The sequence below is a fragment of the Cygnus olor genome, chromosome 5, assembly GCF_009769625.2.
Source record: "Cygnus olor isolate bCygOlo1 chromosome 5, bCygOlo1.pri.v2, whole genome shotgun sequence".
Classification (NCBI taxonomy): Eukaryota; Metazoa; Chordata; class Aves; order Anseriformes; family Anatidae; genus Cygnus; species Cygnus olor.
Window position 1 is genome coordinate 11,393,612 of NC_049173.1, and position 20,896 is coordinate 11,414,507.

The 20,896-nt window shown below is 48.4% G+C and overlaps 1 protein-coding gene across 1 annotated transcript in view; it reads right to left on the minus strand.

Moving 5' to 3' along the window:
• The window catches only part of RCOR1 (REST corepressor 1), an 84,554-nt gene that overhangs the window by 40,399 nt on the left and 23,259 nt on the right, over positions 1 to 20,896 (minus strand). The window contains exon 3 of the mRNA XM_040557553.1: positions 1,704 to 1,790. Coding sequence (XP_040413487.1) covers positions 1,704 to 1,790 — 87 coding nt within the window. The remainder of the gene's footprint in view (positions 1 to 1,703; positions 1,791 to 20,896) is intronic.

The window sequence follows — 20,896 nt, forward strand, 5'->3', positions numbered from 1 at the left end:
CGGGAGATATCTGTATGTCACGTATTGCACAAGAGGATTATACTTCTCTCCCCCAAACACTGTATGAAATATTCATTCATTTTTTTTCCTGTATCTTTTTGAAAGGTAAAATCACTGATGTGCCTACGCTGTTACTAAAATTTTAATCAAGTCTTATGAGAAATTTTTCCTTGCCCTCACATTCACAAGTTTTCCCCAACTTTTGCTGTGCCAGCAACAGTCAACTGCTACCTAGTTTTTAAATCAGTCATACTACATTTTTCATTTCTTACGTTCATGACATCTTAACAGATATCATATCCTTTTTACTCTGTAATATACTTGCATATTTTGTGCCAATTACCACAATACTGAGTTGAAGATTTTACTCAGTTCCACTAATCCTTTCTTTTCCTCCTCCGTTCTCTCTTCTGTCTCTAAGAAACCCGGACAAAAACTAAATGTTTCAAATTACAGCTGAGATTCAGAAGACTCTCAGACTTGAGAGGCAGCTACAGGAATCCTGTGTCACAGATGACCCGTGCAGTTTTGCCTCCTGGTGGAGGCATCGGTTTCTTGCTCTTATACCCCTTCACAGGTTTCCAGCTGTAGGTAACCGTCAAACGTATCCCTCTGCTCATCGGTCTTACTTAGTTCAGCATGCAATAGCCAGCAGAGAGCAGACAAGACACCACTGGTAAGGGAGAAGGCAAACATGATCCTTGCAAAGCCCTTTTTATCTGCAGATTATGGTACTATTATCCTTTTATAACTTAAGGGGCAACTTCCTCAGTGGACCAAATGCCCCAGGGCAGATCCCAGCCACTTCTTGACCGAGCCAGTTTATGCAGCCTCCGCTGCCTTAATTAGCAGAGGCCTCACAATGGTGCTGTGATGCATCTCAGCCCTTGGGCCTAGGGAAAAGCCGTCTATCAATTTAATACCACCACCACAAACATCTGCAGAGGACAGGCATGTAAGATTCTTATTCTTGGTCCCAGATTCAGAAAGAAAAAAAGGTACAAGCATAAGATCAAAAATAGCCTCTTTCAGCTGCCTCCCCTAAAAACGTTTAGCTTTAGTTACTGCATTCAAAGAGCAGTCCTTTAATCAAGGAGTCCCACTTATTCATGAGGACAACTGTAGCTAGACAAACCTTTCAAACACTAGTTCTGCCATCTGGCAACAGCACTGAGACTTGTTCCCAAATACACACACAGAGCTGGTAATTGCCCTCACGTGGAATTCCAAGGCACTGCAATTGTTCTGGCATTTAAACCTCCATGAGCTCCAGATGTGAATTTTATTTGTGGCTTTATCAGAAAAAGGTACTACAAATTGCCACAGATTTCTGCCACCCCATAATTCTAAAACACTTTTCATTTTGCTCTCAGCAGTTATTTCTGTCATCTTCTACAGCACCAGCAAACAAGATCATGTAGGCCTGAGAGTAAGTATCTTAAAGAATTCATGCCAAGAAAAAAAGTGTCACTTTTCTCCTGCTTTCCCTGTTTCCGTGTATTTGCTACACTGAACAACTGCCTGAAGGGAACAAAGTTCTTTTGGAGGGTTGCTTTGTAGGCTTTTCTTTTTTTCCAATGCTCAAATTAATTTCAAAGCATAATAAAAAGGTCACAGACATAACCTCTCTACTGAAAGTGGCACCTTCACATTCTTTAAGTGATACACTTACGATAAGTGGAGAAAGAAGAATTTGAAGAGACTTACATTTGCTTCAGAGAGATTCTGATTAGGCGACCAGACCAGCATGCCGAGGTTCTCTCTCTCCTGACTTCGTCTTGCAAGTTTGGCTTAAGAGAAAGCAGATACAATCCAAGTTATAGAGAAAGTCATTTCAGATGCAAAATGTATACAAAAGTAACTTATCACACATCTGCAGCTTTTAATCAAGCTATGAAACCCATCTGTAGAGTCAAAAGCTGATCTTCTCATTCAGACCTGAGGCTTTTCCTTGTGTTTTTTTTCAATGCCCTGTATAACATGACAGATACCGCACACTCACTCTTTCATGCAGCGCACTAAGAAGCATATGTTAGATCTAAATTAAAAGTTAATTAATGTTTCTCTTCCAGCATACTTGATTATTTTTCTTCCAGCCACTGTTAAATGAAAAAGGGAGGAGTTAGGCTCAGGCAGCAGGCTCCAAGCCCTTAGTGTCAGGAGACCTTACTGTGCACTTAGATTAAAACTTCAGGGTAGGCACACGGATGAGCCTTCCAGATTTCACTTCCTAGAGCCTTCTCCCAGATCCATCCCAACAGCCCTGCTGTGCCTCCATCCCCCGTATATCTGCACGCCCACCAGAGGAACACTGGGTGTCCCACAGCAGAATCAGGCCCTCTGCTCAACCCATTCAGAGCAGCTCTTGTGCATCACGCCCACTGTCTGCGCACACCCACGCTCCTGAAAACACGTCCGTTTTTAGCCAACTTAACACTTGTTGAGCATGAGAGCACTGAAAGTCTGAAGTGAAGAACCACAGCTGCACGTACTTTGAAGAGGAACCTCAAGGTAAAGGTTAAGTTTCAACAAGTTCTCGTGAATCTGCTGTTCTTGGGTGATGAGCAGTCAGAAGAGGAGGAGGAGGAGAAGAGAAGAGAAGAGAAAGAAACTTGCCCTGTTGAGTCAGCACGCCCAGCCAGCTCAACCACCCACCCTGGCCAAGAGCAACTTGCAGGTCTTGTTATGAACGGGTGCCTACAGTACTACTTCCACTACAGAACTTCGTAACGCTGAAGTTTTATGCAACGTTTCAACACGACGCTATTCTTTCTGTGCTACACAATGACAGACAACCACCATTTCACGATGCGCTGAAAAACACCGCAACAGGTGAGGAAAGTTCTGCATCTTCTGATGGAAAACACAATGCCAGGACCCTCCTCTCTCATGGCACGGGGATGAAATCAGGACATTATCTGCTCTTCTGTCTCCGCTGTGACAGAAACAGGAGCCTGCCAGCACCCAGCCTTCTGAACAGATCAGAAAGTTCAGCAATTACAACGCGATGAGCACTCACAGTTCGATTACTGTTTTTAACACTAGATATGCTCAGCTTATAACATTTAGGGATAAATGACAGAAATACTTTAACAAGTTTAAAGCAAAAACATGCATATATAGCAAAAATAGTATGCATAAAAAAACAGGCCAATAGCTTATTTACACTGAACTAAAATTTTTACTTTCAGTTACCCAGAGTCTACCTTATTTCTCAAGCCTTGCCAAAAAACAAACTTATTTTCACCACTGATTTCTTAGGATTAATATCCAAACATCATGATAATCTTTTAAAAAAAGGAAAAGGCTGTGTAAAAGGGTAGCAACTGCACACCCAAGGTATTCTGTGCCCTGTGCACGAGCATTACTTTCTACACTAGGCAGAAAAACAGGAGTGAGAAAAGACGAGAGATGGGGGGTAGAGACTGGGGCTATATATAGAACAGAAAAGGTGTCTGAATTTATAATTATATTTCTTGAACTTTACCAAAAAAAACCTTCATACTTCTGGGATTAAATTTTACTTTTGCCCCATACCAAGTCTAGGTCAGAAATGCAAAGGAAAAGGCAGCTTTAAGCCTCTTTATCAAATTTCACTCCTCACTCTCCCTACAGCAGAGTCTGTCCTGCTATTTAGTTCATTGCAGGGTCTGAAATATACAGAAAGAAGGCTCTCTCCTCACTTGGCATTACATTGAAAAGCACTTCCACATCCCATAAAAATACTCAAGGGCAGAAATCATCAGGCAGGCCTCCAGAAGCTAAACCCTCCCAACCCCAATCCCACACCCCTCCCCGTGACAGAAACCCATCCCCATTTAGGAGTCTGGCGCCCAAATTCTGCCAGCAAGCCTTCACACCATGGCAACCCATCAGCCTGGCTCACTAAACTGGCCAAAACGCCTAATCCAGGAGAAGGGAAAGGGTCTCGCCCTGGCACAGCAGGCTGCACCTGCTCCCTGACACGCCAGGAGGCTGCCACACACGGCACAGAGGAGCCCGGCTGTCCCCTCAGCAGACTGCTCCCTGAGGGGAAGGTAACACAAAAAGGTCACAGCCATCCCCAAAGCCTGGGAGGTGGCAACCAGGGCAAGGTGGTATTGAGGGACTTCGTGGCATCAAGGTGGCCGGTGAAACACGTTCCTTGACCTCCTTTGCCAGGGGAGTGCTTCACGTTAGGGGCTGCCCATGTCCAAGCCTTCCACCCCCTCCCTCTGGCCAGGATAAGCCTCCCGCTGGGCCTCACTTGAAGAGGAACTCTCTGCAAATCATCAAACATCCTCAAGTCCAACGTAAGGCGCCATGCTGTCCGCAGGATCCCCTCCTGCCCAAGTACCACAGCCCCGCTTCTTCCCCTCGCCTCCCACCAGCCTCAGCAGCAGCCCGAGCCCGCGCACGTCCCTCAGCCTTCCTTCCTCAGCAGAGGCCAGCACGAGCCATACACCAGGGTTAAGTCAGAACTCTGCAAAGGACAGACGCACCTACAAAGGCCAACACACATCAGAGAACATGGAGGGCAAACACCCCCAGAGGCTAGGACTCCCTCCCTAGCACCACGTATCACTTAGCCCCATATCCTCCCCTCCATCACCCCTCAAAGCCCACAGACCCTCGCCCTCTATCCCCTGCAAGCAAGGCAGACCCAGCACCTATTCCTCCTAGCAGCCCAGTGCTGACCCCTGAAATACAAGCAGCACCAGGACCCTTGCTACATGACATAGCAAGGAAGAGCTTAAGAGCTTGCTCAGAATTCGGAAGCATGTTGAAATGGTTATTTTAGAGCGAGAGCCATCAGGAGAGAGGATAGGGCATGGCACAGCTTTTGCAGAGTGGTTATTACATCCCTTTTCTATATCTTTCCAAACACAGCACAAGGCCCACCAACATGGGGGAATTCCTACCCCCATCCTCTGCTTCTGCACAAAGGTTAACAGGGTGAATTCAAACACTCTACACTTTAGTGACAAAGCTAAAAAGCTACATTAATTTAATCCATTATATATTTTACATTAAAAGAGCCACTTAAGGAGGGCAAGGGTTACTCTTTTTAGGGTAACATCAATTTAGGATCAATGGGGTTTACTCATTTAAGCAAGTGCAGTTAAACCAGTGCAACCTGTGTTTAAAGAAGCTGTATATTGGCAGAAAGATTGTCTGACATTTCAGTTAATCCTGCACTTTCATCTACACTACCCACTAGGTATTTGTAAAGTCTCTGCCGTACCCATTAGCTCAGAGATGATACACGAGCAAACAGTTCAAAATCATTTCCCCACTGCTGGCTCTCCTGTTTGTCCCAAAGTCACGGCTCAGAGGAATCACAGACCCTTCCTCCTCTCCTTTGTTCCAGTGCCAGAACCCATAGGGGATGCAGGTTCCCATTGCCTTCACCCTAGCAGAGATGGGCAGCCCCCCTGACCAGGCACAGTACCATGGCTCTTTTCCAGAGCTGTCCCCAGAACATGCTCCTACCCCATTTCCTTAGCCGCACAGACAACTGTTTGATGAACCATATGCTGAACCAGAAGAGGGGTTTGATCCAGGTTAAAACTCACTTTGTAAAGAAAAGGCCATTTTTAAAGTTGGTCCCACTTACAGCCCTGGTTGATGGCACAAGCCCACTAACATTTCACCTGGTACAAGGGAAGAGATGATGCATGACATAATATCCACCAGCCACATCTCAACAGCAGCATGCAGCTGACCACACAGTGTATAGGAACGTGGCGCTCTGTTGTGCAGCTCGGTAACACAGCTGTTTGAGTTACTAACCCCCTTCTGCTTGTCGGGTGACGTCCTCCACCCCTGGGGGCTCCCCACACAGCCCCTGGCAAGGCACAGGCCTGGCACGAGCGAGAGCAGCACATGGCAAGGGCGTGAAGCCCACACCCAAAGCAGCTACAGCTCTTCCCCAGCTTTTAGAAACCTGTTGCAAGATTGCTGCACAGAAAGAAATGAAAAAAAAACAACACAACATAAGATGGAGGTTTCAACCAGCAGCAGCTGACACTAAAAGACATTGGGCTGATTTAAAACAAAATATCTATCTTGCTTCTGAGTCTTGAAAGCATCTCTCTACCCTGCTGTGAAGGCTACCAGAAGGGACAGCCTCACTCCCAAGCATGTCTGCCCAATTTTCACTTGCACACAGAAAGATGTCAGTCCTGCTCTCCCACCACCACACAAAGTTTAAAGCCTCAGAAGTAAATCCAGCTTAAGGTCAGCCCACACCTGAGCAATCCCAGCTCGTACACAAGGCAAAGAACAAAGAGGAAAGTGAAAGTCAAGAGACTCAAAAAAACCTCTTACAATCCTCCCTTCCTCCTACAGGCACGTTCTGCTGCATTCACTCCAAGTCAGAGAGCAGAGGTTTGGCCCTGCCAGGACCCTCTGCAGAAACAGGATAGAAGTGACATGTACAAATTCCTTGCAAGGAACTTCTTAAATGCACCGAGACCTAACACCCTTGCAAATCCCCCGATATCAATTTACCTGCAAGGTCAGGACCTCCTCCTCACACCAAGAAACACAGCCTCGAGCCAAAGTCAACAAGACCGTGTACTTCCACAGCAGAGGGACTGGGCCCCACAATCCCTGAGCAGCACCCACAGTCTGATGTGCAGCCTGATGAGATACGCACGTATCTGGCATCTTAAGGGCTTCCTGCAGATAACACGACTTTGTTTTCTATACAAACTTATGCTGCACTGGTGCTAGAATCGGGACTGTATGAATAAGGTCAGCGCTGAATGTGCTGCGGAGTTTGTCGTCACAAATACGTTTGTGCTGACACGAAACCACAGATCTTTGTTCAGGCTCTCTCCAGAGCAAAGCGAGAGCAACGACACGCGCGTGCCCTGCAGGCTGCGAGCCACCACGCTTGCAGAAAGTCTGCCAACGAAGCAGGACCAGGAGCAAGAAGCGTGCCTCTCTCAACCTCTGCCAGGGTGCTGGGAAGCCAAGACGCCTGTTAGGAGAGGGAGGTGGACACATCGCCAGACAGAAGCTACCAAAGGCCACCGATACAACATTAAGCAGCGTCAGAAGCACTAAGTCTCCTCCACAGGTCGCAGAACCTTCTTCATGTCTGACACCTCCCGGTCTCAGCAAGCCACGGAGCAGCTGAAGTCAGGACACAGCAGTAAAGCTGTAAAAACGCCACTCCCTCATCCCACCTGCACCTCCATTCGGGGAGGTGAACCAAGAGCCCCGGAGAAACTGAGTCAAAAGGCCAAAGGGTGAAACTTTTACTTCACAGCTGGAGCCCATCTCACACCTCACCGCTGCTGAAGGCAGAGGAGGGCCTGCTCAGCCAGCATCTCCCTGCTCTCCTGACACGCGCTCCCCGCCTCTCCCCCACCTCCTGTTGACTCTGGCATTTGTCCATCCGAGCCAAGCACATTTCGCTAAAACTAACCTGGCAAAATAAAAAGCAAACAGCGTTTTCCCTGAGTTATTAAATCAAATCAGCTGGCTGCGAGATCAGACAAACAGCAGAGCGGGTGCGCAGGGAGCAGCAGGCTCACGTGGACAGGGCCTCTGCTGTCACGTAGCTTCACCCCGCTGCTGCCAACCAGAGCAGGGGAGCCTAATCCAAATTAAAAAAAAAAAGGTTACCTTAACTAATTCCTAGTTTTATACTGCATACCCTAAGAGACAAGGGAGGGAAGGGGACCAGCAGGAGACCTCCTTCCACCACGGCACTGCTCTATGCTGTCTGAAGGACTGCGTGTGCAATTCCAGCATGAAGGACAGGGAGGACACCTGGAGCTTTGGCCACCTCAGACCCACTGCTCTGGCCCAACACATCCCATTTTACTTTTCTTCTCCCTCCCAGAGATGAAACGTGCCCAAATAAACTCATGGGAGCCACGGCCTCTGAAAGAACCACTCATCGCTGTCGCCTACCTTTTGCTTCCACGCAAGGCAGCGGTGCCAGCTCCCACTTGAGTTTCTGCACTTGAGGGAGCTGCTTGGTCTCACAGCTCTGCCCAGGGATGCTGCATGCTCCAGCTGCGGCTGTGAGCCGCTTAAGAGCATGCTACGCTTTGGTTTTGGCACCTACCCTGACCCTTCAGAGATATGATCCCAGTCTCCTGCAGATGCCAAGACACACTTTGCTCCCAGCTCCATCCTGCCCAAGTCAGGACGAAGCTCTGCCGGGAGGATTCCCAGCCTTCGCCCTTCTCCATAACCCTTTCAACAGCCTCAGGTGCGATTTTTTATTTTTTCTTTTGCTGTTGCTGTTTGCATAATGCATTTCAGAGCTACTGGAGCCCTCTGACTTTCAAAGGAGGCAAACAGACTAACACACCACCATGACAGCACTGCAACACGCACCACGAAGAGTGGGAATCTGACACTGTTAAGTTCCTCCATTACTTAAAGCAGCAAATGGTAACCCAGAAAAGCAAGGCCAGTGCCAGGTGCTCGATACAGATGCACACTGCTGTATCTTCTTCAGAAGGCAAGCATGGACAAATCAACATAGTTTCAAAAAGCACTTCCCATAGTAGTAAATGGAAATCTTCAGGTAATGATCTTTTGCAAGGCAGCAGGTAAGAAAAGGTTTCCAGATCTAAGCAATGTATTTCATTAAGAGTTATTAAAGTTTACACAACAGACTGAAATCCCCAAGGTACAGGATGGCAGAATTCCCACCTGCAAAGGCTATTGCATTACTAATAGCACTTACTGAGCCCTCCCATAAATGGTACTAATTCATCTTTAAATCACATTTTGCAGGTTTAAAAAAAAAAGACTAAGAAACCTAAGAAACACCCCTTACCTTTAATATGTAACCCTTAACATTTTACATAAAACATGCATTGCGTAATACACAAAGGTGAATAGATGTTTTAATCGTTTGGGGAAGAGCTGGAGCTGACATATAATGACTTAGCTGCTATAAATGCTGCTTAAAGCAGTTTTGGACCAGGTCTAAATGTATTTACTTCTGATGAAGTGAGATTAAACAAGTACTTCCATTCCCAATCCTGCGTTTTCTTTATCAATACAGACCTTATATTTATTGCATAGGGTAAAATCCCCTGCTTACAGTACCCACGATGACTGTTAAACAAAATAAGACAAGGGAGGCACCGGCTCCCATAACTTGAACTCCTCCTTACTGGCTCACTGATATTACTCAGGCTCATAGCATAATTGTACATGCACAGCTGCAATACAATGAGGTACCTATGTGACACAGGAGAATTCAAACAAAATTAAGAATTAGAAGAAAAGCTGCTCCGCCTTCCTTCCCTGCTGCTGCCGCTGGGGTCTCAAGCAGCAGCTCACAGCCGTGGGGAGAGCCCTGCTACCCATCTCCACCTCCTTGGGCACGGGACTTCTCCCAGGTCAGCAGATAACGCCTGCAACCCCCTTGAGCTTGTGCTTTCTGAGGATTGCCTAGACTTAGGAGCTGGTACCTCGCAGAAATACCATCCTTGTACACACGATAGCAACATTGAGCATAGGGGAATATTTTAAACTGGAATCCTGCAACTTAAGGAACATTTTTTAATTTAAAAGTTATGAATTAAGCAGTGCTTAGCTCTTCCTATACGTGACTACACCTGACTGGCACTGTAATCTATATGCAAATAAAGCTCTGAGGGCATTTCTGTATCCTCCTAAGGAAACAAAGGCTACTATTCGGGTTTCCATACAGAGCAGCAGCACTGGAAGTGCAGACCGAAGGGCCTTATTGCTTCAGAATGACTGTAGGTGCTGTGCTACAAAAAACATGGTATCATACATTATGACAGCGTGAAAAATATTGCTTTAGAAATTACCCAGTTAAAGATTAATCATCCAGCAATGATTACAAAGGTCACTTTGTAGCGATAAAAATTATTACCATTAGGAGAGCTGGAAGAGAAAATGAAGAAAACACGGATAGCAACACGGTTCCCCTTTTTTCGAGTAATCAAGTTCAACCCATATCAAGTCTGAACATCATCAGATTTTTATTTTTTTAAAAACTTTCTTAAAAACATATCCGATCCGAGACGCTATTTTAGTTTAAGAGCCAGCAGTAAAGCAAAAGCTGTGGCCTACATTTTGCCCACAGCCCAGGCCAGAGTGAACAATAAAGCCAGAACAGATGTTGAGGCCTCGCCTTGATTTTTTTTTCCTGAATAATACAAGTCCACTCATTCTTTCCTGCAAGCAGGTGGCACCAATGTGCAGCCATAGATGAAGCCTGAATAACTATACAAGCAAACAGCCTTTCAACGTATACTTCGAGTGTGTAAAATTATTCTTCTATATATGCATGCGATTCCAATCCAGGCTTTGCCAGGAGTTCTGCATGCACAAGGCCTGCAGCCCCTGCAGGAGCAGGAAACACATTAACATAACATCAGAGCATGAATACACCCCCCCACGCTTCGCATTAAGAATCACACCTCTGCTAATCACAACAGGCTTTTGTCTAGACATGGCTGGGGTTTTGTACCGGAATGGGAAAGGGGGGGAGCTTCTTTAAAGAAAGACTTGAAGTATGAAATTACGTTTTCAAAAGGCTTGTTTTCTCCTCTTAAAGATTTGCAACATCCACTTTCTCTTCTCAAAAAGGAGGAGGGCTGGTAGCTGTAGACTACAGCAACCCCGAGCACGCAACTAAAAAAGAAAAGCAGGCCTCCCGAGGCTCACCTGCCCCCCTCGCCATTCACCGGGAGCACCCATGCAGGACCTCCACAGAGCCATTTCAGCGTTTGTCACAAACAGGTAAATGCACACACGGTATTAGTTCTGAGAGCCAAACTCCAACCCGAGTGAGACAACCGCTGCTGCTTGCTGTCCAGTTTCCCTGAACGCTGACCCACCAAGAGATTTCCTTCCTTCCCTCCACAGTTTCCCTTCCACTTACATTCAGTGACTAAGCCATGCAGGCAGACCTACGTGCACGCAGGAAAGATCCGAGTATAGAAACATACACCACAAGAAATCTTTAAAAAAGGAACAATAACATGGCACGGTTCCCTCAAGTGCCAGGTTTCAGGCTGCTGACCAGCACCTAGGCACTGCCAAATCTGTCTGAAGCCAAACAGTTTTCTGATGAGGAAGCAAAAATAAGGCAAACGTCTTCCTCTTTGCACCACAGGCAGTTCTGCCGCCTCCCCATTCCTTGACAATCACCAACTCCTACACACAAGCTCTGCACACACGTGGCCTCCCATTCCTTTATGAGGCCAGTCCTCAGCTCTTCCTCCCCATTAAGCAGGGTCCTCTGCCACGTTCCCTCACCCCTGCAAGAAGAGCTGCTCGGGATTATTCACTGACAGCACTTAGGAATAACATATGAGAGCAGGACAAGCACAGAGACTTCCTGAGCCTGGCACTGTATCTGCATCACTGGATTTAATGGCCCTTCATGGGAGGAGGAAAAAAAAAGTCCATCAAATTGTCTAATCCTTTTTGAACCCATTTATAATTTTGGCATCTACAACATCCTGTGGCAGAGTGCTACAATTTAATTATATGTTTATTGTCTGAAGAAGAACAAAGAAAACCCATGCACACACTCCTTTCTCAGCTCTGAAGCTGCCACCCAGTCATTTCATTTGGTGGCCCCATTTCCTGGCTTATGAGAAACAGAGAATAACTGTGCCCTGCTCACCTCCTCCATGTCTCGTACTGTTTTACAGACCCTCTGCCATGCTCCTCTTGGTCATCTGTTTTCCAGGCTAGATGGTCTGGGCTTTGCTGCCTCTCTCTTGCACAGAGAAGAACAATTCCTGTACTTTATCTCGTTATCTTACAGCCCTGAGAAGCATGTATGCATGGGGGAGGGATGGATACGGGGCACAACCAGAACTGTACACAGTGTTCGAGAAGAGGGTACACCACAGAATTTATAAAACATGCCATAATTAGGTTCTGTTTTGTTCTCAGATGCTTTCATAACAGCTTTTAACAATACACTTGCCTTTTCACTATTACCATCGAGTTGATGAAAAAACCACTATGACTCCCAAGATCTTTATCTGGAAATGCAACAGCTAATTTAGAGACCACTACCGTATACATACAGTTAAGGACTGTTCCACCCTCTCTCCCCCACCCCAATATTTCTTAGCACATAACAAGTGTCACCTGTCATTTTTATTGCCGTGGTATCACTGGGCTGAACAAGTTGCCCATTCTCCCCCCCCCAAGTAAATATCCACAGCCCCCCAGTCACCCCCTCCTCCCTTTCACAGACTGTCTTCACACACCGACAAAAAGACAATCCAGTTGTTAACAGTAAAAATAAGCAAGAAAAAAATGCATTGTTTGAAATGGAGAACACACAAGTGCTGCTTTATTCAGTGAAAAGCACACGGTGGCTCCTCTACAGCTGCAGGACACCTCTGGCTTCCCACGGCTTCTTTCCCAACCCCAAAGACACGATATATGAGGAGCAAAGAGCCCACAGAGGTTTTGCAGACCTTGTGGTTCCCCCCTTCCCTGTCAGGGCAGGGATTCAGACCACAGATCCAAGCAATTCCTGCTCCCCAGCCACTTTTCCCTACTCCCCAGCACCTTTTAGGGGATGAGAGGAAGGAAAGGAAATGGGGCAGAGGGGATCAGGGCTGTTGTCTCTGCTCAGAAGGGATGCTCTCACTACATCTGCTTCGGAAAACCCCGAACCTCTCCTTACTCACAGACCAGGCCCAGTTGCACCCCAATCAGGCAGCATTTTACTTGTCTTTCCCACACACTAAGGACCAGCTGGCCTGCTTCCATTGCCCACTGCTAACACCTAACTGACTTTCTTACAAAGAGATTACTTTTCGATGATGTTAGCGACACCTCTTCCCTTCCCATCCATCCAAAGTTCAACTACAACATCCTCTTGAGGTAGTTTACACTGATTAGCAAAAGTAACAAGCGCCTAGAAAGCAGTGTTAGAAAACGCAGATTCTTGCTTAAAGTAACTTTTATTTTTTATTTTTTCTACCATGCCTCCAAAAGCCTTGCCAAAAGATGGCCAGGAATGAATCTGACTAAGTAGAACCGGGACCCCAGCGAGTATGGGGCGGGGGCACTTCTCCCCACCACCTGACAGCCCAGGAGTTCAAGAAAACCAAAAACAACAAAAAAAGAGTCACAGCCAGCTATGCTCCAAGGCTTATGAACTAAGGCTGCTGGACGAACGTGTTACTGCTTGGCAAGAGAGTACTGTGAAGGGCACGCAGACAGGACACAGTGGTGTTTCCATCTGGACAAAAATCCACCCAAAAGGCCAAATTAGAGAGAAATTTCATTTTGCTGTACGCTAGCTATACCGAACCATTTTGCACAGCAGACTGAGTCAGTCAGCAACAGCTAAGCACAGTCAGCTCAAAGGCAGTAGAGATTTCTCACATGATTGTACTCTTGAAGCCGGGTCAAACCCCACCACGTTTGAAGGCAGCAAGCAGACAATCCCACCGCATTACAGCGGCAGGCACACAGCTTCCCAACCCAGCTGCGTGGTGCGCAGGGGCTGAACAGCCAGGCAGGCATCACGGCACCTCCCTGCTGGAGCCGATACCCCGACGAGCAGCAGAATCAGGCCCCAAAAGCACACCCAGGGGAGACCCGACCTTGGCACGGGCTGCCCGATGCCCCCTCGCTCAACCACGAGGCACTCCCTGCAGCGACAGCACGCTCACGGTGAAGGGCGAAAGGGTGAGCCTGGGAAGATGGAAAACCCAAGAATTTACCCCGCTGCTTGGGGCTGGGGTTTCCAGTGGTTCAGCCCCTGCAGCAGCAGGGATGAGCTTCCCAACACAGCCCACCTCAGGCAGGGGTGAGGACAAGCACCGCTGCAGCCCTCCCAAGGGAAAGCGGCCAACTCAGCTGCAGTGCACACCGCCTACACTAACCCAGCCAATTTTACCTGAAGCTGGCTTCGCACAGACTATGTGAGCAGCCCGGCTGGCAGGGGCAGAGATAGCAGCCTCTAAAAAGGAGGCACCAACTTGCTCTGATGATGCAGCCATCTCCAGAAGGAGACCCCCCTCCTCAGGCCAAAGTGAGCGTAAGAGCAACTTATGCATCAAATCCCACCCAGCCATCTGAGTCATGCACCAGCGTGGCGTGCAACTGCAGTCAACAGGCTGTGAGCATGCCCGGTTTAACCCACACAAATCCGACTTTTAAACATCTGTGACGGTCACATATCCTCCTCTCACCCCCTTCCATGCCAGTCTCCCAGCTCCTTATCCTCACAGCACCCCTAGCAGCACACAAGAGCTTTTATCAACACAAAAAGTAGCTGAGCACCAGGCTCACAGGAGCCGAGCCAGGTTTCCCGGGCCCTGTGGTGGAGCCCTAGCTATGGGGTCATCCTTCCTCATCATCCCGCTCTCAGAAATGCTGAAATCAAATCGGAGCCCATAAATAACACATTTAATATTTCAAATCAGATTTTAAAACCTCGATCTGCTTCCAGTTCTCCTCGGAGACGACTGCTGTATTCATTAGCTCGCGAGCTCCCCAAGGCACAGACAGTCCCTCTCCTGCTGCCTGCACAGGGCCCGGCTGCTCACCGTGCTGGGTGCTGTAAGGATAACCTTAATACCCAAAAACAAAGTCAGATTTAACGTGTCCTTCAGACGTAGGCAGCTCCTGAGAGCTATCGGATCACATTTTTCCTACATATTTCACAAGTGAGTCGATTTTTTTCCCGGTTTTTGCTAAGCTCGGAGAAGTAGTAAGCACTATATTTAAAACGCAGCTAGCAATCATGACAGATCATGTAATTTTGTTCCTAACGTTCAACTTTTAGTAACAGACTATCCAACACGAGTTCCCTGGCTCCTCTCCTCCTCCCCCCAGCCTTCAAAAGGCTCTCAGAATTAGTTTGTCTCGCGTCCGCATGAATAACTTCAGAGCACGAAGCGGGCCGATAGCTGGGAGAGCGCCTGAACACCTAACTCATTGCTGCTCCTCCACGGCAAGCAGCGCCCTGTGCTCGCCCTGTGCCGTGTTCTGCCCCTGCTCCCACCTCACGCTGAACACACACGATCCCAAAAAATGCCCGGGAGCAGCGAGCCGAACCTCGGAGAGCCAGGCTGTCGGCACTAGGCAGCGGCAGGACCACCGGCGGCCAGGAGCAGGGGCAGAGCCCTGCAAAGAGGTTGGATTTTCCTGAGCTGCCTCCGCTGTGGGATTACGAGCGCTCCTTGTGCAGCGCCAGCATTTGCGTGCCGCAGCATATTTAGAAAGAAATCAATTAGGACGTGAGCAAGAAGGTGAGCGCTGACAGGCCTGTAACCCTCGCAGCACGGCACAGGGAAGCAGGCGGCCTTCTGCCCTGCTCCAGGGAAAGGCAAGGCGGCCAAGACCCACCCGCAGGTAACCACGGGAGGCACAGCCCGTTCCACAAAGGGGACAGAAGTTTGCACGCACGAGGCCTCTCATGGCAAATACCAGGGCTGGGCAGGCCGTGCCACCAGCAGCAGGGGAAGGCAGAGCAAGCCCTTCTCTCCAGTGAGCACAAAGGCGCCTGGGGAGGCTGGGCACATGAGGAGAAACCAACCCAGTGCCAGCCTGGCAAATAAGGGGGAGCCAACACCCCACTGGAAAGAGAAAATGGGGGTTTGGTGGGGAGCCAAGGGCAGGGCCTGGTCTGGTGCCCGAGCAGGGTAGGGTGGCTCAGCTCGCACGGCACTTGCCGGCCCCGCAGCACGTCCCTCCCTCGCTCACAGTGATACCCAGCCACAAAATTAACGTAATTTTACCGTGTTCAGGGCCATTACTCTTTCCAATCTGAGGCCTGAAATCCTATTCAGCACTTAAATGCCTCTTTATTGAGGCTGAAAATTCTTCAGTTTTCTCCGATTTAAAAGAAAAAATCCCTTTTAGATTTAATTCATGCTCAAGGCAAAACAACCCCTCTCCTGCCTTCCAAAACCTATCATCTCAGGCAAAGCAGCCAGAGCGTCCCTGCCGCTGCGAGAGCCTAAAGTCTCGTTTCCTTTCCCACAAATTATATAATGGAAAAATGCAGTGGCCAGCCCCCGGCAGCTGCCTGATAGGAATACAGCTGTGCCTCCTCATCCATCAATTGTGCTGCCCCGCACCGTCCTGGACGGATTCAAAACGTTACTGCTGAGCTCATCACGTTTACCCCATGACCACCGGGTAACTCCCTAAAAGCAACCAGCAGCTCTCCTCAGGGCGCCGGGCCAAGCTCCAGCCACTTCAGGCAGCATTACGCCGCTGTCCCCGTGCTCCTCCACCCGACGCTGCCACCCCGACCACTCCGGAGCACTTTCTCCACGCTGTCACCTCCTCAGCAGCAGTGACCCGTGCAGCCTCTCTTGTTCTGCCACCGGGCCACTTCAGTCCCAAACTTCAGCTCTCGCAGCTTGTAGAAAAGCGCTTAACGGGGTGTTACACGCATCTATCTATGCGGAGGGGGAACGGAAAAAAAAATAAAGGAAAAAAGAGCAGCAACAAGAAGAGGGCAGCAAGGGAAACAAAACACACAGGGACAAAGAGGACAGAGAGCCCCAGGGGAGGGACAGTATTTAGAAGAGCTGAGTTATTAGAGACTGAGAAGCTAAACCATGCTAAGGTTGCTGGGGCCTTCAAAGGAGAAAAAAAAAAAAAGAAATCTGCGCAGAGCTCCCTAGAGAACAGAACAGCCTCACGGGTGTAGATGTGGGCTGGAGCAGAGAAAAGCTGAGACACCCTGGCACCAGAGAGGAAAGCAGACTGTCGAAGAACACAAGGCAAGGCAGGGCAGAGAATCTGCACCATTTACCCGCAGAGAGGGGCTTTGCCAAGCATCGAGACACCTGCACCCTCCTCACCAGAAAAGCTGCGTCGCCTTCATTTCTGTCCTGGCCTGCATCTTTTCCGTAACACTCCCAGCACAAAGTTTTGCACTTATGGAAAGACGATTTTCCCTGACAGCTGGATTTTCATAGGCAGCTACTTTGTGAGAAATTTGTAGTTCATTCTTTAAGGCAAAAGGACGGGGACCATGACACCGGGACCAACCATCGCCATTCTTAGTGCCATGAGCTGCTCTGCGACCAGGACCTGTAGGTACTGCTGCAGCAGATTCCACCCTACATATTACTAGAAAGTCTCGCCAGAGTCCTCATCTGCTCTGTGCCACCACTCAAATACAAATTCATGTACCTGCTACAAGCTCAGTTATATCCATGCCGAAAGGAAAGAGTGTCAAAATAATTCAGGGCAAGCTGACTCCATAGGCTTCTCTCTTCTACTCCTCCTCCTAACCCCAGAAAATCCCTCAGTCTCACCTCCCCCCATCCCCTGAAAAGTCCAGTTTTCTAATGATAAAACTATTTATATGCAGTCAGATATTTGTGATGCTGGCAGAGATTTTTGGTACTTTTCTGTTCATTAACACCTAGCCTGAACACAGGACAAATGAGGAAGAGTTCACAGCCTGTAAAAGATGCCTGATACCAATTTAAAAAAAAATAAGCCACTTAAGAGTAAACCAGTTTCAAAGACGACAACTAAACTTCTTTTCTACAGGTCTCTGCAGCACATATGTACTGCGCAGAGTGACAAGAACCTCTCCTTCCACCTGTCCACAGGATCTCACCCAAGCGATGCCCACAGCAGGCGCTGGCTGCCTGCGCTGGCCCTAACCACAAGCAGGACTCCAGGCTCACCGCACTCTTGCCAACACAGAGCCCCGCGTTAGGGCATCCAGCCGCAGCACTGTGACTTGCTCCAGCCTCCCAAACTTCTGCAGACAGCTCTCCCGCTGCTCTGCACCAGCTGTGGAGGCTTCCTGCAGGAACTGTAGGCGACACGTGCCGTTGCACAAGATGCAGAAGCAGCAGGTAAGTGGGACTCTGAAGTCCCAGACAAACCCTGCCTTCAAAAGCTGTCATGCAGCATGAACGCAGCAGCCTCGGCTTTCTCAACAGCTGGATGCTAGATCTTCGTATATCCAGCATAATCTACAAACTTCAGCCCTTTAACTCCAGTAATTATTCTTGCAAGGCCTTTGCACAAAGGAGGGGAACAGAAACATCCCTGATGAGCCCCAAGAACTCTATGCTCATTTCTTCAAGGTCAGCTATTATCACGGGTACCAGCACTGCATTCAGGATGGCAAACCACGTGCCAGATCAACTCACATGGCCTCCAGCCACAGTCCTAACAGTCTCTCTCTCTAACCTGTAGCCAGCTTTTTGCACAGTACTTCAGACTGCCAAGCTCCTGACTTTGTGTGGCCTTTTTTCCCCATGTCCCCACAGAGAAAGGAAAAGGAAAGCTTCTCACAAAAATCTTTAGAAATCCACTTTCTGATAGCAATGTTCCACACCCATTAGCAGCTATCCCAGGCTCACCGAACAAGATGATCCCATTGCACCTGATGCTGTGCTGAACCAGAAGCATCAATTTACATGCAGGAGAGTTTAGATACCTGTTGCCTGCCGAGTTTGGTCTTAACTTGCAAATGAGGTCCCCTCCAAGAGTCTCAGTTCCTCCCCACACCTCTATAAGAGGCAACAATTTAGCCACCAGTGTAATAAACAGGTTCATCAAAGACATCATCAGCCCAACAGCAGTTCAAGGATGAGGCCCAGAGCCCCAGCGTGTCCCCCCCCAACAACCTTAGCACCTCAAAGAGCCACAGAATGGCTGAGGTTGGCAGGGACCACTGGAGGCCATTTGGTCCAACCCCTGCTCGAGGGCCACCCAGAGCAGGCTGCCCATGATCCAGGCAGTTTTTGAAGATCTCCAAGGGTCCACAACCTCTGTGGGCAACCTGTGCCAGCTCTCCATCACCTGCACATTACAGCAATGCTGCTGGATGTTCAGACAGAAACCTCTTGTGCTCTGGTTTGTGCCCAATGCCTCTTGTCCTGGCACTATGCACCAAAGAAAATGGCCTGGCTCTGTCCTCTTTGCACCCTCCCAATGTATTTATAGACATGGATAAGATCCCCCCCGAGAATCTCCTTATGCAACTGCCCAGTCAGTATGTAGACGAGTCACATGAGACTAGCACAGATGCTGGGAGCGCAGGTTTTAGGCTATTCCTGCACAAGAAAAAGGAGCAGTAATTAAGCAGTGCCTAGCAAGACGGGGGCTCTCTGAGAACCCTTGCCCCCTTGACTACAGCAACACCCCAAGAACACAGCACTCCCTCTTCACAAAACGTCTAAGTATCGGCGCTACCTCCAGTAAGAGAACTGCAGCAGTTTCTAGGAAAGGTGACACCGGAGCACCGCAGCTCCCACACCTCCTGCTCGCTGCCCTTGGATAGCTTTTCCTGCAGAGTCGGACGGGCTGGAAGACTCGTTCCCGTCGGACACTGGTGATGCAACCTCCCTCCCCCACTTCGCAGCCCAGAGCCAAGCCCTTCTGCAGAACCAGCCAGCAGCCTGTGGGAACAGGACACCACCCCTGCTCCTTCCAGGCCCCTCTTTGCTAGGGGGGATGCTGCTGGAAAGCTGAAGCTTTCACAAACAGCTTCTAGGTTGCCTCTCCATTCCCAAAACACGAGGCCATGTGCCAGCAGGCTGAGCTAGGGCCCTGCAGTAAAGCTTCACGTAAGGCAAGGGCACCATGCCTTTGCTATACTGCACCACCTGCAAGGAAGAATTTCCCCTCTAGTGGCAGGGGAAAGACAAAAGGGATGGGGAACACACCAGACGGTGGTACATAGACACAAAATTGTTTGGCTCCTAAAGCCTTCTCCTAACAGAGTAATACTGTGATCCCCCCACACACACACAAGCTGTATGCACATGTGCTCAGAGTCACCCAGACCACGACAGTGCTGTGTCAGAAACCCTCTAGGTGGTCAGCTGCTATTCCTTCATCAAGTTTAGGACTGGTCACGCCTACCTTTACCCTGTGAACCTTCCTGAACATCTGGCTTCTTCATCTGAACCTTCCTTTACATCTGGCTTGCAACTTCTGCAAGCCAGATGTAAAGGACAAGGATGCACTACCAACACTGCTAGGAAAGCAGATTTTTGACAGAAGTCCTTCCTCTGCTATTCCTACAGAACCATCAATTTCATGCCACAGAGGGATATTTTTTTTTTTAAAGCAGCAATTACCATCCCCAAGTTTGCCATTCTAGCAATAACAGCCCTAAATAAGTGCCCTCGCTTCCCTAAATAAGCTTGGCCCTTCCATAGAAAACTCACTTGTAATGACACAACCCTACCACTTCTATCATTGCTCAAAAAACAAGAGGAGTTTCCCTTTTTTTCCTTCTTCTTCATTCCGGTGATTTCGAGGCCACCTACAATAATACCAATCTCAGCACTGCCGTGCCTCTAAAAACACCACTTGTGAATTAGAAGGGGAACCTCCCCAGCCATCCAAATCCTTGGGAGCACAGGGCAACACACACAGAGGACAAAGGAAAAGGCCTGTGCCATGCCCTTTGTTCTCACCGGCTGGACGCTGCCCTGTCTCGTTGCATCAGAGCACAAAGATGATCAATCTTGTTCACCCTATGCATCACCTAGAGGTATAACATTTCGTGAAACTTTGAGACATCCATTGAATAGGACTTGTTTTTTTCCTTCCACCTGCCCTTTCCCAGACTTTTTTTTTTTTTTTTTTTAAGTCAGCTGTAGGAACATGGACTTCATTTACTAGCCTAGGAATGAGGAATATCGTGCATAAATGAGTAAGCACATCAAGTTTCATCAGATATGCTTTCAAATAAAACTCTAATACAAGGTACAGCTGCCGTTATTCAGAAGTGAGATTAGAATGTCACAGCACAGTAAGGTAACAAGTGCATTTGTTGCCAGTTGGTATCCCTCTAAAACGAGACAAAGGAGGGAGGAAAAGAGTGTCAGAAATAGAAAGTACCCATATTGTTAACTCAAACAGAAGGTTACATATCCTTGGGGCTCTGAAATGGTACGTAAAGACCTAGTGTCATAATGCA